Below are 16,689 nucleotides of genomic sequence, written 5' to 3'. Positions count from 1 at the left end.
TGCAGGAATAACCTGAGAATCATCTGAGAAGCTTCTTTAATTTCTTTATCCTGAATGATATTTTTTGCAGTCCTAACCCTATGCCTTCCATCAGATATGAAGTCATTAACTCTTTATATATGTGTTGACTTGTTTGGGGTTATTTTTTATGGACTTAGTAGGATTTCTCATTCTCATCCTTTGAAATACTTGTTTTGTAGTGTTTTTATCTGTTTTTCCTCATTAAGGGGAAGCTAGGTGGTGCAGTATACAAAGTGCCTGACTTGAAGTCAGGAAGATCTAAGGTCAGATCCTTTAGACACTGGCCTAGCTCTGTTGGCTCATCTGTGAAATGGGAATCATGATGGTGTCTGCCTTGTAGAGCTGTGAAGGTTAAATGAGATGACATCTGTGCTTTGTAAACCTTTAAATCACTACGCAAGGGATATTTTAAACTTTTATTAATATTATTGTCATTATGAACACTAAAAGGCCCAGTGACCAAATGTACCTCACGTGTTTCTTATTTCCTTTGGGTGCATGATTAAACCAGTTCTGTCAGCTTGTTAGCCACTTACTTGCAGTTTCTTTATGTCTTCTAATTTCACTTATTGCTAGAATGTCACTATTGATATTTTTAGTTTCTTCAAAAGTATGTAATTTCAATCACGTAACCTTCATTTATCAAGCATCTAATATGTGCCAAGTACTTATTATGATAAGTCTGAGAATACAAATGCAGTGAATGAATTTGCTTATCATTGGTCAAAAGTTGCACGTTTAGAGTGTCAGAAGTTAAATTTATGTTTATTCTTTCACCACCAAAAAATCAAGAACTTTCTACTTTTTTTTAATTCCCTTTGTAGTATAAAAAACACCTTAACAGCAAAGCCAACATGATTCTAGTCTATAGTCTTGATGATAATGCCATAACATTTTCAGGCACAGTCGAATAAAAAGTTCTGCCATGTACAGGGTTTTCATAGTGTACATTTTCAGTTATAGATGGTCTTACTATTTCCAGTGACTATGGGATAAGGAAAAGGCAAGTTTTTGCTTCTTTGACTTTTTAGGTGACTTGACAACTCCCTGAAATTGTTTATGCTTCATGTTTTGTAAAACAAAATGAGCTGAACTACTGCTTGCCATGATAATAAGTTAAAGGTTCTCTTAACTGCTTCTGTGAGTCCATGATAAAGGTATTCATTACACTGGTGATCATTTTTTAAAATTAGAGATAGATTGGTGGTCTGTCTGACTTTTTGCTCTCCAGCACCCCTGTTACTTTGGCCCAGCTTGAGAAAAGATGTGACTTGGTGTGCAAAATATATAGAAAATGATCTCTCTGAAGTTGGGATGTGGCAAAATGCCAAGAAGAGTTTGTTTTTTGGTGTGAATTATAAAATAAATGTGCACAATATGATGTTGTATAAGGACATCACAGTATGACATAGATTGTGAGTGCTTTAAGGTTTGCAAACAGGTTCTCTATATTAAGGCACATTTATTTAATTCCTAAAACAATGTATTTTCTTAAGCCACGGTGTATATTTTTTCAGATCAATTAAAGTAATTCACTGATACCTGAATAGATAAGGGCTTGCTGCAAGTAATCTAATAGCATTCTACTGCTTCAACAGCAAAAACAACAAAACTATTAATGTGTACCATTGATTTCATTTACTTTTATTTGTTGCATGAAAGGAATAAGATACAATGAAGAGCTTTAATGCATTTGTGAAGTGTAAAATTACAATTTTTTTTTCAGTTGCCTGAGTTTGCTGTCAGGGACCTCATCGTAGCTACGATTGCTGTCAAGTATACTCAGTCCAATTCAGTGTGTTATGCTAAGAATGGTCAGGTAAATTGCTTAAAGAATGGCATACATATGTTTGCTATTGTGTCACAGCTCTTTTGGGGGGACAGTGTGTAAAAATCAGTTTTCTTCCTAACTAGACAAGATTTATTTTGTACCTTGTTTTACCTAGCTATCAGTGTTTGTTTATGAAATAATGAATCTTTTAAATAAGTAGCACTGTGCCAGCTTTCCTTGTCCTTACAGCAGGGGTTTAACATCCCATTACCTTAAATGATTCAGTGACCTCTGTGAAACCTCAGGCTCAGTGTATTTGGGATTGCTTTCTGATCTCACATAGACTTCATTCTGAAGTAGATATGGCACACCCTTCTTAAATTTTCAAAAGTGGAACTTTTTTGTGTACTACAAATGTGTGAAAAGCTATTGAGTCCTAGAAGCTCTTTGCTTCCTTAGTATTTTAATGCCCAAATCCATGAAATAGTGGCACATTTACATACTTATATCTTCCTTTCACAGCATTATAACTAGCCTTCAATATTTTGTAATTCTTAATTTGCCTATAAAGTATGTCAGATATCACAATGATTCAAAGAGCTGAGACAGATGGTAGATAGAGGGCTGCTTAGTTTATAATCAGAGACTTTTAAATATTATTTTTAATGCACATGTTTTTTAAAACAGAATATTCTACTGTTCCTGGCATGTAATCATTTGTTTTGTGACAAAACAGTTCCTGTAACTGTTACAGTGAAGACTTGAAACCTCTAGTTGATACTAATACTGGGATTGTTTGGAAACATGGCAGTAGGGGCAGCTAGGTGGCCCAATGATTAGAGCACCAGCCCTGAAGTCAGGAGGACCTGAATTCAAATCCAGCCCCAAACACAACTACTAGCTATGTGACTTTGGGCAAGTCACTTAACCATTTGCCCTGCCTTTCCCTTCCAAAAAAAAAAAAACCCGACCAAAAAAATGGCAGTTTCCTCACTGTTCAGAGAATGAAAAAATGTATTGTCAGAATTCTCCTGGCTTATGTGTCAGTGTTCATGCACATATATGTGTGTGTAAATAAACTTAGTCGGTTTTTAAAATGGAATTCGCTGGTCTTTGTCTTCATAAAACAAGAGGAAAATTAATTTTTTCCTAATTCTAAATTGAACATAGTTGTGGACATAATAATAGTCTTTCATTTAATTAAGGGACATGCTGCATTTCGTTTGATTGTGCTATAAGGTGAAACTTAATAAATGAGATGCCAAGTGATTCTATGTTGTTATTTTCCCAGTTGGTGTTTTTAACATCTGTTGCTCAATAGCTTACTTGAAAAATCTGACATTTTGCTGTGCTCAGTGCTGAAGTTAATAAATCTGAGTAATAAATACTTTTTTTAAAAAGTTGTAAGTAGTAAATAATGAAGAAAGATTTATTTTTGTAGTTATAGAACTTACTATTCTTTAGACTTTCATCACTTTAAACCCAATCTTTATAATTTATTTTTATGTTTGTATTTGATGTATTTCTAATTTGTATAGTATTAAAATTACTTTGAAAATTATTTGGATTTAAGGTTATGAAAGAAAATCACTGTTTTGTGAAAAAGTGTTGATGATTTTAACCAACTTACATATTTCAGGTAATTGGTATTGGAGCAGGTCAGCAATCCAGAATACACTGTACACGCCTTGCAGGAGAGAAGGCAAATAATTGGTGGCTTAGACATCACCCCAGGGTGCTTTCAATGAAATTTAAAGCTGGAATAAAGAGAGCAGAAATCTCTAATGCTATTGATCAATATGTGACTGGCACCATTGGTGAGGTATGTATAGGGCATCTCTCCATGGGATTCTTTGCTATGTTTCTAGATACTGCTTTGGTATAAACAGTGGGGTGGGGCAGTGGATAGAGGTCAGAAAGACCTGAGTTCAAATCTGGCCTCATCTGGTGAGTCACTTAACCCTGTTTGCCTCAGTTTCCTCATCTGTAAAATGAACTGGAAAAGGAAATGACAAACCACTTCAATATCTCTGCCAAGAAAGTTCGACATGACTGAAATGACTGAACAACTGTGAAAACAGATGGGTAGAAAAGTGAAAAGGAAATAAGCATTTTGCCAGCAAAGTTTTTCTTAAATGGAACACTATCAATATGTTGTCGTTTTTTCATTCTTTTGTTGAACTTCCATGGATCACTCATAAGGAAGTGCACCTAATAATTGGTAATAATTATGAGACTTTTTTTCTTTCCTTCTTGGTCTTAACCAGGAATTGATTGTGTTATCGGGATATTGTGTTAAATTAGATGAAGTAATATAAATTTCATTATAGTCTTTAGTTTCAGCCTGTCTCCTGACAAAATCTGCTACTAAAGTAGTCATGAGATCCTGTGATTTACATTTCTACTACTTGAATGCCTTCTGTCCTTCTGAAGTATTAGTAGTCATTGAAATGCCAAATGAACAAAGAAAAAAAGAAAGGAAGCAAATGTCTGTTACAGGCACTCGGTGACCTCCTGAGTAACTCATTCAGAGTTACACTCTTGAGCTCAGCATTTCTCCTCTATTCCTGTTTAATAAGGACAATCTGCATAACTGTCATTACATGAGGTTAGAGAATGACGATGCCCTCTTGTCATATATTACATAGTTCACTACAACTGCCAATGAAAATCTTCGAAGTTGAATTTGTTTTTTTAAACTCTAGGCATTTTGCTTGTTCCTTGATTTCACCCATAGCAAACCCAATTGATCAGATTGCTGGCGGCTTACTGACCTTTCTTCTGTGTCAGAAACTCTAGCTTAATTAATCATGTCTTTTAAAGTTAAAAACCATTGTCCAAAACATGGACTTTTATTAAGTAAAAATACTGTAAATACTGTGAATCACCATATGATTCACATCTTGAAGCTGTTTACTTAAGAAATGGGTATATAATTATAGTTCATGAAAATGAATTGTAGTTAGAATTCCTGCTTATCAATTCTGATAACCCTTGAAAATTCTGTATAGTTTTAAATTCTGGCTTATGTACCTACAGTATGTCTAAATCACCTAAACAAGCAGGGATTAAAGGAAAAAAATTTGTGAGTAATATGTGGATTAGAAATGATGTTATGACTATATTTGATAATGACCTGGAATTCCATTTTTAAATGAATAATTTTTCCACATAAAAACTTGATATCAGATAAGAAAGGACTATAGAATGTAGAAATTGGGTTGTGAAAAAATGTTCTTGTTCCTATTAGGAATGAAGCAGGATGGGATTATGGATAGAGGGCTGACACTCTGGTGTTAGGAAGACCTGCCTACATCCACATCCTGCCTGTGTCATACTGGTGGTGTGATCCTGGGCGAGTCTCAAATTCTCACCTCTTCAATTTAGAATGAGAGTGTAAATTGGTAGATAAACTTTTCTTTTTTCTTTTTATAGGATGATGATTTGGCCAAATGGGAAGCAATGTTTGAGGAAGTTCCTAAACTTTTAACTGAGGTAGAAAAGAAGGAATGGATTGATTCATTCAAACAAGTATCTCTCAGCTCCGATGCCTTTTTCCCTTTTAGGGATAATATAGACAGGGCTAAGAGGGTAAGTTTTGGTGAATGAGGGAACATTTTGAGAATGTAGGTATTTTTATTCTACCTAAATTAATTTGTTTATTCAGTGCCATGCCAATCAAACTACCAAAAAATTATTTCATAGAGCTAGAAAAAATAATAAAATTCATCTGGAAGAACAAAAGGTCCAGAATATCAAGGAGATTAATAAAAAGAAATGCTAGGGAAGGTGGCCTAGCCATACCAGATATTAAAATGTGTTATAAAGCAGCAGTCATCAAAACTACTTGGTACTAGCTAAGAAATAGAACTGTGTGTCAGTGGCATAGATTAGATACGCAAGACATAGTCATTAATGACTGTAGTAATCTACTGTTGGGATAAACACAAAAACCTTAGCTTCTGGGATAAGAACTCACTATTTGACAAAAAACTGCTGGGAAAACTGGAAAATAGTATGGCGGAAACTGGGCATAGATCAACATCTTATACCGTATACCAGAATAAAGTCCAAATGGGCACACGATTTAGATTATAAAGGGTGATACTATAAGCAAATTAGGAGAGGAAGGAATAGTTTGCCTGTCAGATTTATGGAGAATGGAGGAATTTATGACCAAACAAGGTAATTGAAAAGTTTTTGCACAAACGAAGCCAATGTAACCAAGATTAGAAGGGAAGCAGAAAGCTGGGAAACAATTTTTATAGCCAAGGTCTCTGATAAAGGCCTCATTTTTAAAATAATAGAGTCAAATTTTGTCAAATTACACAAATATATTGAGTCAAACTTATAAGACTACAAGTCATTCTCCAGTTGAAAAATGGTCAAAGGATATGAACAGGCAGTTTTCAGATGAAGAAATAAAGCCATCTACAGTCATATGAAAAAATGCTCTAAATCACTATTGATTAGAGAAATGCAAATCAAAACAACTCTGAGGGTACCACCTCAGATCTATCAGATTGGCCAACATAACAGGAAAATGATAAATGTTGGAGAAGATGTAGGAAAATTAGAACACTGATACATTGTTGGAATTGTGAACTGAGCCAACCGTTCTGGAGAGCAATTTAGAACTGTGCCTGAAGGGCAACCAATCTGTACATACCCTTTGATCCAGCAATACCACTTCTAGAGTTCTCTCTCAAAGAGATCCTAAAAATGGGAAAAGGACCCACATGTACAAAAACATTTATAGCAGCTGTTTTTGTGGTGGCAAAGAATTGGAAATTGAGGGTAAGCCCATCAATTGGGGAACGGCTGAACAAGTTGTAGGATATGAATGTAATGGAATACTATTATGCTGTAAGAAATGATGAGCAGGCAGACTTCAGAAAAACCTGGAAAGAATTCTATGAACTGATGCTGAGTGAAGTGAGCAGAAGCAGGAGAACATTGTACACAGTAACAGCCACATTGGGCAATGATTGAGTTTATTAGGACTTAGCTCTTCTAAGCAATGTAAAGACCTAAAACAATTCCAAAAGACTCATGATGGAAAATGCCATTCACATCCATAGAAAGCAATAGGGAGTCTGAATGCAGATTGAAGCATACTATTTGCTCTTGCTTTGTTTTTTCTTTCTCCTGGTTCCTCCCATTCATCTAATTATTCTATACAACATGACTAATGTGAAAATGTGTTTAATAAGAATATATTTGTAGAGCTGATACTGAATTGCACGCCTTCTTGGGTGGAGGAGGGGGAAGAGAGGTGGAGAAAATTTAAAACTTAAGGAAGTGAGTATTGAAAACTAATTTATATGAGAAAAAAAAAGAATGTGGGTGTTTTCCAAAATTACTATGGTTTTCTTAAGTTGTATGTATAGGTGACTTTTTTTGATTGAATTGGTAAGAAAATATATATTTATAGGATTTTGTTGTAGGGTCAATGACTAATCTGAATTATTTGACAATTCAGTAGATATCTTGTAACAATTTTTTTTTTTTATCTTTTAGAGTGGTGTAGAGTTCATCGTGGCCCCCTCAGGTTCAGCTGCTGACCAGAATGTGATTGAGGCCTGTGATGAGCTTGGAATAATACTCGTTCATACAAACCTTCGACTGTTTCATCATTGATTCTGTTACGTACTTTATGGATTATTTGCAAAAATATATCATGAATAATTGTGAACAATGATAATGTGTGAAATTTTAATGGCTGTCTTTTGAAAAGACATTTTAATCCTATATCATTTTTTGGTTTTTGAAACTGAAGATTATATTAAGAAAAGTTTATCAAAGAAATTAAATGATGGGAGTGAGTCATATGATTTCATCTTTGAGGACTGAGCAGCTGCTCTATATGATCTCTACTATACATCTTTATGTAAGAATACAGTACATCCCAGCTATTTGGAAAGCTAAGTATACTTACCTGAACACGGCCAAGGACTGAGCAGCAAAAAGATAGGTCAGAAAACTGTTTTTCCTTCAGGCACTTACTCAGAACTTATTCTTTATATCCAAACAGATTATGTGCTTTCATGTACAGATACTAACAGTTCTAAAATCTAACGGATTTAGTCATTTCCATTTCAGGCTCCCAGGAAATTTGAAAAAGCAAATTACAATCAACTATAGAGAGGTAGGTCAGCTTCCCACTGAAAGAAAAATTACCATTTTGGCAGTCAGTTCCTGTTTATTGGAATACAATTACTATCTTTGTACCCTCTGACCCCCTTTTTTTAAGTCAGAAAAATATTGCCTAAGCTTACCATTTGACGGAACAACCACCAGTATGAAATTGAATTTTCCCTGGAGAGTGATTGTATATTCGCTCCCAAATAAAGTGGAAGCAGTAGTAGCTAAAGAGTGATATGATAGTTGTGTGTTTAAAGGAAAAGTGGGTCTCAGTAGTCCCAGTGCTGTTTCAGGCTTGGGCTCAGGCTGGCCTTTCCTTGTAATAGTTTTCTCTTCACCTGGATCTCCCAGGTTAACCCTTTTGGGCCCTCTGCCTAGACTTTGTGCTGAGATATACCTATAAATCGGTGATAACCGATGTTTCTGGTTCTGTATTTTTTCAGTGGCTTGTATTTACACAAATATTTTGCTTAAAGTGAATCTTAGGAGTACAGGCAAAAAGATGACCACCTGAGAGTAAAGGAATTAGCAATATTTTAGTTTTGTGCGTTTCTTTTTAAATGTAGACCTTTGATTTCATTGGTGTAGAAAACTCGGGTTGAAGACTGGTGAGAACATTCTGCCAATGCAGAATGGCAACTGTCCTGCAACTTGGTGTTAGAACATTTCTGAAGTACTGAAAAGACAAGTGACTTTATCAGGATCATGTACCCAGTGTGTTAGAAGTGGGACTTGAATCACTATCTGTAACTTGGAGGCCCTCTCACCACCTGCAGGGCTAGCATGCATTTAATAAATGCTGCCTCATGGTTATCTTTAAGAACTCTACTTACACCGAAGTGGGTATCTTTTTCAAATTGATTCAGCCCAAATGTACTTGAGGTTGAACTATCTTAGTACCCTTTAAACATACTCAACAGTTTAAGTATATATATCATCCACCTTCACTTGGTCTATTTGTATTCCCAGTTTTCAAACATTAACATTGAGATTTGTGAATACTGTTCTTTGGACTGAACCTTGCAGCAAGAATTTGGACTTAACCTAATAGAGATGAAATTAGACTTTGGTGGTCTCTGATCAGTTCTATTTTTATTTCTGTGAAGGGAATGTGTGAATTTTTAGCATATTTTTCACATTTTAAAATCTTGCTTCTTTTAATTCCTTTATCTCTGTGGTTCCTTTCAACATTTTATGTATGATTTGTGAATTTTGAATTAAATGAAATGCTCCTTGAGTGTATGGTGTGATGTGTTGGTCCATACCTCATTTCTGTCCAACTGCAAACAGAAGTCTCTGTTTTATCCCGGGGACGATAATGAGGTGTTAGAGCTTGTGCAGGGGAGTCAGGCCACTCTTTTAGGAATATCAGTTTGGCAGCTTTGTGAAGAATGAGCTGAAGAGGGGAAAGATAATGCAAAGAAATAGCTGTTGTTATAGTTGAGGCAAGGGGTCATAAAGGCCTTCACTACGGTGACAAGGGGTATCCGTGTGAATGGAGAGTAGGGGATAGATTGATGCAAGTGATTTTATGGAAGTAGAATTAGTAAGACTCAGCATCTGATAGGGCTTAGCTTAGCAAGGGGATGAGTGAGGGAAGGCTTGAGAGTGATTCCCAAGTTGCAAACCTTGGTTAAAGAAAGGTGGTGCTTTCACAGAGGGCAGTTAAGAGAAGGTAAATTTAAGAAGTAAGAAAATGACTTAATTTTGTGAAGCTCAGTAGACATTAAAGTGACGGAGATTGGGAAAGAGATGACTGAATATATAGATTTTGGAGTCATAGAAATTGTAGTTGAATCCATGGAAATTTGGTGAGATCACCAAGGATGTTAGGGACAAGAGGAGCAGGCCCAAGATAGCAGCCCTGGGGTATAGGCATGCTGGGGCTGGAGCATGAATGATCCTTGAAAAGAGGCAGAATGAGTGCCTAGATAGGAAAAATCCAGGAAAGAATATAGTAAGAACTGGGGAGAAGAACATCTAGAAAGTGGTCAACATTGTCAAAACCCAGAGATTATAAAGGATGAAGACATGGAAGAGACCGCTGAATATAGCAATGGATAAATCGCTGGTGATGTTGGAGAGAGAGAGCCAGGTTACAAAGGGCTGAAAGGAGATTTAGTTGATACAGCATGAATTAAATGTAAGGTAACTTAATTATGAAAAGAGCACTAATAGCAGTGGAGCTCAGGAGAGGTGTCCTGAAGGTTGTCACACCTGCACTGATTTTTGAAGGAGGCCAAAGTATGAAGGGAATGCATTCCAGACATGGCCTGGGGACAACCTGTGCCAAATTCACTGAGAGAAGGAATAGGATATCAAGTTTGGGAAACAGTGAGTAGTCCTATCAGCTGGCACATAAAGCGTAACACCAGGAATAATGAAACACCTGGAAAGGTAAGGGGGAGCCATGTTGTGGGAAATTTATAAATGCCAGACTGAGTTTGTTTCGTAGTATGGGCTACTGAAGATTTTTGATTAGAGGAATGACACGGTTAGACCTGTTATTTGATGTTATTCTGGATGCCGTATGAAGGGTGTATTGGAGAGCAATTAGGAGCCATTTGCAAGGAGAGAAGTGATGGGAGGTGGCTCTATTAATAAACTAAAAATTTATATAGCTCTTCAGGGTTTGTAAAGCACCTTACAAATCTCTCATTTAGTCCTTAAAACAACCCTGGGAATCAGGTACTGTTATCCCCATTTTACAGATGAGGAAAATAAGCAAATAGGATAAATGGCCTGCTCAGGATCACACAGCTAGTATAGTAAGTCATTCTTGGCTTTCTTACCCTGAGTATCCAATCAGTTGCCACATCTTAATAATTCTACATGGACAGACTTTGCATCACTCCCCTTCTTACTATACTAGCTGTGCAAACTTGGATAACAACTATAGAAACACTCGCTCTGAGCCATCAAAACCCAAACAATGAGCAAGTTGGGACCTATTATTGGCTGCTCTGTGAGAGCCAGAGTGATTTGGATTTAGAGGCACTGTCACGTAGCTCTATTTGAATATCAGCGGGCTTTATCAAAACCTGGTTTACCAGAGATGTATTTCTATTGAAAACTACATGAGACAAAAGAGTTAATTGTCCCAGTTTTGGGGAGGAAAAAAGCAATGATAGGATACTTAAATCTGGAAGTAAAAAAAATCTAGCCCCCCAGCCCCAAGATATCTTATAAAGTATAAGCAATCAGAATTTGTATTCCTTTATACAGAGCACCCACATGAAGGGGTATGACTCTCCATGTGGAAAAGGAGGAAGAGGAGGAGAAGATACGAGTAGATAAAGGTAATCTGAAAGCATCAGCAGCTAGAGGACTGGGAAAACCAACAGTCACTCCTGTGGGTTCTGAAGGAAGTTAAGAAAACTGAAGCAGATATGGGGAGGGACAGCATTCCAGACAAGGGGGACTCCTGGTGGAAAGTTATGGAGATGGAATTGGAATGTTGGTGACTGAAAGGCCAGTGTATGTAGATTAAATGTAGGGGTGGGCATAAAGTGTAAGAAGTCTGGAAAGGTAGGAAGGGGCTAAGAGTTTTAAATACCAGAGGATTTTATATACATATGATTGTGGAACTAAGAGAGAACAACTCAGTCTCATTGGAAGAAAGAAAATCACCTTTGACAGCTGAATGGAGGACAGATCAGAATGAAGAGAGACTGGTACAGGGGAGAGGGAATAGGGCCTGAAGTAGGATGGTAGCTATGTGAGTGAAGAAAGGGGCGTGTATGCCAGAGGCACTATGAAGGTAGAAATGACAAGAATTGGCAATGGATTGGATATAGGGAGTTTCCAAGCCTGAGTAACTACTGTGAAGATGGAGGCGCCTTCAATAATAATGTTGAAATTTAGAAGATGTGAGAGTCTGTGGAGAAAGATAATGAGTTCTGTTTTGAACTCACTGAGTTCAATATGCCTACTGCCATATGATTTGAGATGTCTAAAAGGTAGTTGGTGATGTGAGATTGGAACTCAGGAAAGAAACCAGGACTGGAAACGATAAATGAACCCAGAGGACCTGGTGAAATCACTAAGTGAGATGGTATAGAATGAAAGAAGAGCCCCAAAGCACAGCCTTAGAGGACATCCATGGTTAATGGGACAAGGAGATTGAGAATGTGTAGCTGGAAAAATAGGAGAAAGAAGAAACAAGAGAGATCAGAGTCACAAGCCACAAGAAGAGTATCCAGAAGGAAATGGTGATCAAAAGTGTCATGTGTTGCAGAGACAGCAAGGGAGACAAGGACTGAGAAAACTCCCATCAGTTTGGCAAACTAGATCACGGGTTTCTTGGAGAGAGCAGTTACAGTTGAATGATGAGGTCATAAGCCAGACTGAGGAGGGTTTGGAAGAGAATGAGAGGAGAGAAGGTTGAGGTACCAGCTGTAGACTGCTTTCTCAAGGAGTAGCCAGGAAAGGGAGGCTATATAGGACAAGAGTAGAGATGGATCGAGTGAGAATCTTCTTGAGTATTGGGGAGAGATGAATGTGTCATAACTAACAGGGAAGGAAATAGTAGACAGGAAGAGATTGAAGGGGATATGTGATCTTCTGGAAAAGATGAGATGGGATGGGCTGAAGCGTGTATGTAAAGAGGTTTTGCCTTGTCAGGGAGAAGGGCCACTTATTTATGTGAGACAGGGGAGAAGGAGGAAATAGAGGGGGAAGGCATCTTAGTGATGTTATCTGAGGAGGAGGGAAGAAGAGGGAGTTGTTGGCAAAGGCTCTGCGTTTTATAGTGAAGTATGAAGTGAGGGGAAGGGAGGGAGTCCTTGAGAGGGAGAGAGGCTTGAGGAAAAAACAAGGTTTGGAACAGCTATTGTGGGGTGTTGGCTGGCAAATCACTTAGGTAGCAATAGAATGCTGCCTTGAAACAGCAAGGACCCAGTTGAGACAACAAAACATAAATTTGTGATAGTGGGCTGTCGGCACATTCCATATTTTTCTCTAGCTCTTTTCAGCAATATATCTATAGGAGCAAAAGTGGGAGATGGGAGCAATACAGGGTTGGGGTTTACCAAGTAGTAATGGGACAAGGGGTAGGGTGCAAAGGAATTAAGGGTGGTCAGTGTAAAGTTGAGTTGGTTCACCAAGGAGCTAAGATAGAGTCTTTTGAGGGAATGGAGTTTAATCCCACAGATACTGGTTGTCTTTGCCCCGTCTTCCAATGACAGTAAAGCTAGTGGTTAATTCTTAATCAATCCAATAGAATGTAAACTTCTTAATAGTACAGACTAGCCATTCTTTTTGCTTTTGTATCCCAACTACCAGCACAATGCTCGATATTAGTAGAAGAAATGCTTGTTAAATTGAATTGAATGACTTCTCATCAAATAGGTGGTCAGCCTGTAGATCAGGGCTGTCCAAAATGCAGCCACAGTGTGATGTATGCGGCCTGCCTACAAGCATAGAAATGTACATAAATGCTTTAGTAAACGAAGCCGAGAGGAGCTCTCACTAAAATGGCAAATCAAAATATATTGTCTATTGTTTCAATAAAAACCTAAAGTTGGACAGCCCTGCTGTAGATGATGATTTTTAAAATATCGTTTTGTGATGATAATCATTATTTTGTGGTAGAATTGAGACTCATGTTATATAGTTGATTTCATTTAAAACCCCGAAAGGGAATATCAAAAGTTGTTGCAGAAGCCATATAAAAAATAGAAATTAAATGACTAGATTTTATTATATGATGGAAAGAACACTGTTTTAAGTCTAGAAATCATAGGATCATAGAATTTTGGTGTGGAAGGGACCTTAGAGTTAATACAGTGCAATCTGGATTCCTGTCTGGGGTCTGCCACTAACTAGCTGTGAGTCTGGCTAGTCATAGTCCGAACACCCTTCGTGTCTGTTTTCCTAGCTATAAACCCAGGATAATAATGCTCGCACTTTTTATGCCAAAGGATTTTTGTAAGAGTCTGATTAATCAAGCTTGGACAATTTCCTCTTTTGATCTTTGTGTTTTCAGCACGTAGCACAATGACCTGCGTAATAAATATTTGTTAAATTGAATGTGCTAAGCATAAAATGCTCATTAGAATTGGTAGATTTATAAATAACTAAATTTTTTCAACTCCTTCTGCCCCAACTCTTCTCCCTTTTTCTACCCCAGAACTTTACTCTAGTGGGCAAAAGGCAGCTAAGCGGCCCAAAGGCTAAGGGCTGGGTGTAGAGTCGGGAAGATCAGTGCTTGAATCCTTTATCGCATACTTACTAGCTATGTGACCCGAGTCACCACCTTTCTTAGACTCAGTTTCCTCGTCTATCAAATGAGAGATTTCATTTAGAGGGAGGCCTCCCTCAGAGGGATCTCTAAGGTCCTATCCAGATCTACATCTACGATCCTATGATTTTAGAGCTGTAGGTGACATATTTTGGAACAGCTAAAGGATTTGGCCTCCCTCCTTCTACAAATGTTGAATTATATAAATCAGGTTTTGTTTTAATCCTGCTTTTGTTATAGACGTTGCTTCATTTTGGCCCAAAAGGAGAGCTTCCAAGTAACAGTGTGATGGAAAGGGGACATTATAGAGATAGTACCTAAAGGATATAGCTTTAACAGTCAGGAAATTTCTTCTTTCATCCATGATGAGACACCAGATTGTTGTTGTTCAGTCATGTCCTACTCTTTGTGACCCCATTTAGGATTTACTTAGCAGAGATATTGGAGTGGTTTGCCATTTCCTTCTCCCCACTCATTTTATAGATGAGGAAACTGAGGCCAACAGGGTTAAGTGACTTGCCCAGGGTCATTCAACTAGTAAGTGTCTGAGGCCAGATTTGAACTCAGGTCTTCCTAATTCCAGGTCCAGTGCTTTATCCATGGTGCTACCTATCCGCCTCTGAGACACCAGATAGAATGTTTTCTATGTTACTACGCTGAAATATTTTGAGAATTCTTACAACTCCAAAAGGATCATAATAAGTCTTTTGAAAGTGAAACAAGGGGTCTAGTAATGATGTCCAAGCATTACATGGAAACGTTACATTCCTTTGACAAATAAGAAAAGAAAAAAATTAGTTTAGTCAAGCATAAAAACATGCCTGCAGATATTTACTTCCTAAGCACACTCTGACAAAGGCATTTCCTGATTGTACCTTTTGGACCCAAACCCATACTCTTTCACCCCTCTTCCTTCTAGTATTTCCTTCTCCTAATTAGTTTGTATTGAATATAGTTTTTGTTGGCAATCCAAAATGAGTCACTTTATTTAAATTAGGACGGGGAGAGGATATGGACATGAAAATCCTTTCTTGCATTTGGGGAGTTCTTTATACTTTTCAAAGAATATATGAATTCTGAGTTTATGAGAAAAATCTGGAGTATGTCAAGGTCATCTTTATGTTTATACTCAATCTATAAATGTTCCCAAACATGAGAAGTCCCAAGAGTGAGTGTGTGCGTGGGCGTGTACGTGTGTGTGTGTGTGTGTGTGTGTGTGTGTGTGTTTAATGGTTCACTTGTATCCCCTGAAAATGGGATTTTATAATTGTTGCTTGCTTTTTCCCTCAACGTAGTAATGGGAACTTACTGAATGAGAAGCAATTTTAGCACTTAAATGTGCTGATGGGATGTTTCTTAATCACTTTAATGAGTTTCATACAAATAGAAGTGGAATGGAATTTTCAATGGAAACATAATTAAATGGAAAAGTAATCTCCTATACTTGTAATTTTCACCTGATCATTTCTTTCTTTCTTTTTTTTTTTTAAACTTTCCTCTGAAAGTGTACACCATGGGCTTCTAGTGATATTATTATTATTGAAATTAATTTACACAGTTCACTGGGGTCATTGCAGCAGAGAGACTCATGGGTACCTGCCTCCTAAATGAGAAACCTCAGCATGAATCAAACCTGTGCTATGGCAAAAAATGTCCTTAGAATTATGAGGTTGTTTTTTTTTTTGTTTTTGTTTTTTTACCCAGAACCGTAGCCAGCCCAGGAAAGTATTGCTTTGCATTGGAAATTTCTTTACATTCTATAATTCTTTATCTGACATTAAAGCAGCATTCCAATGGCAAAGTCTTGTGTGCCACTGAGGGGCTGTTGCTTTTAGGCTGATTTGCTGATGAAAACCTCTTCCAGAAAAAGCATTAGTTAGACATGCTGGGAGAAATGTGAAATGGTGTTTAGAAATTCGTTCAGAGTTCTTCTGACCAAATGATTGCTCTAAGAACCAGTCCGTAAAAACAGATTTTACTATGGTGGGGGCCTCTAAAAGGCCATTTTAATTTGGTCTGCAGCTTTAATTATTTAAATGGGGTCGCCGACCTATTATTGAAAAGCATTCATTTTGAAATTGTACTCCACTCATTAAAAAAGAAGGAAAGAAATAAAGAAAACAGATTGGCACTGTGGAAAGACAGCCTGTGTCGTTTTCTGAAATGGGGAACAAGTTTGTGGTTTGGGTTGCAGAGAGGCAGACGTCTCTCATCCTGTTTAATTCATTACAATCCCACCAGGTTTACCCAAAGTAGTCTTTAGGGATATTTTTAGCTGTGTGGTAAGGCTGTTTGAGAGGAACACAGCCTCAATCCAAAGCTGCTCTTTCATTAAGTCTGTCCAAAAAAAATAAAAAAAAAATTGGGTGGAGTAGAGGTGTATCTTCAACAGTAAGGGAAATGGGCTGCTCTTCGTAGATGGAGTTAACACAGCTTACCCTTCACCACCCATATCATAGAGCACATTCTTTGAACTGTTTTTACTAGTTGTAAGAAAAAGTGTTTGCATGAA

At 37.3% G+C, this 16,689-nt stretch overlaps 1 protein-coding gene across 1 annotated transcript in view; it reads left to right on the top strand.

The window, feature by feature from the left end:
- ATIC (5-aminoimidazole-4-carboxamide ribonucleotide formyltransferase/IMP cyclohydrolase) overlaps window positions 1–9,173 on the top strand; it is a 38,607-nt gene extending 29,434 nt beyond the window's left edge. The window contains exons 13-16 of the mRNA XM_036755114.1: window positions 1,748–1,840; window positions 3,432–3,614; window positions 5,228–5,383; window positions 7,313–9,173. Of these exons, the coding sequence (XP_036611009.1) occupies window positions 1,748–1,840; window positions 3,432–3,614; window positions 5,228–5,383; window positions 7,313–7,432 (552 nt within the window). The 3' untranslated portion in view covers window positions 7,433–9,173. The remainder of the gene's footprint in view (window positions 1–1,747; window positions 1,841–3,431; window positions 3,615–5,227; window positions 5,384–7,312) is intronic.
- Window positions 9,174–16,689: the final 7,516 nt, after the last annotated feature.

Source organism: Trichosurus vulpecula, chromosome 4 (genome assembly GCF_011100635.1).
Source record: "Trichosurus vulpecula isolate mTriVul1 chromosome 4, mTriVul1.pri, whole genome shotgun sequence".
Lineage (NCBI taxonomy): Eukaryota > Metazoa > Chordata > Mammalia > Diprotodontia > Phalangeridae > Trichosurus > Trichosurus vulpecula.
This window is presented reverse-complemented; position numbering and strand designations above follow the sequence as displayed.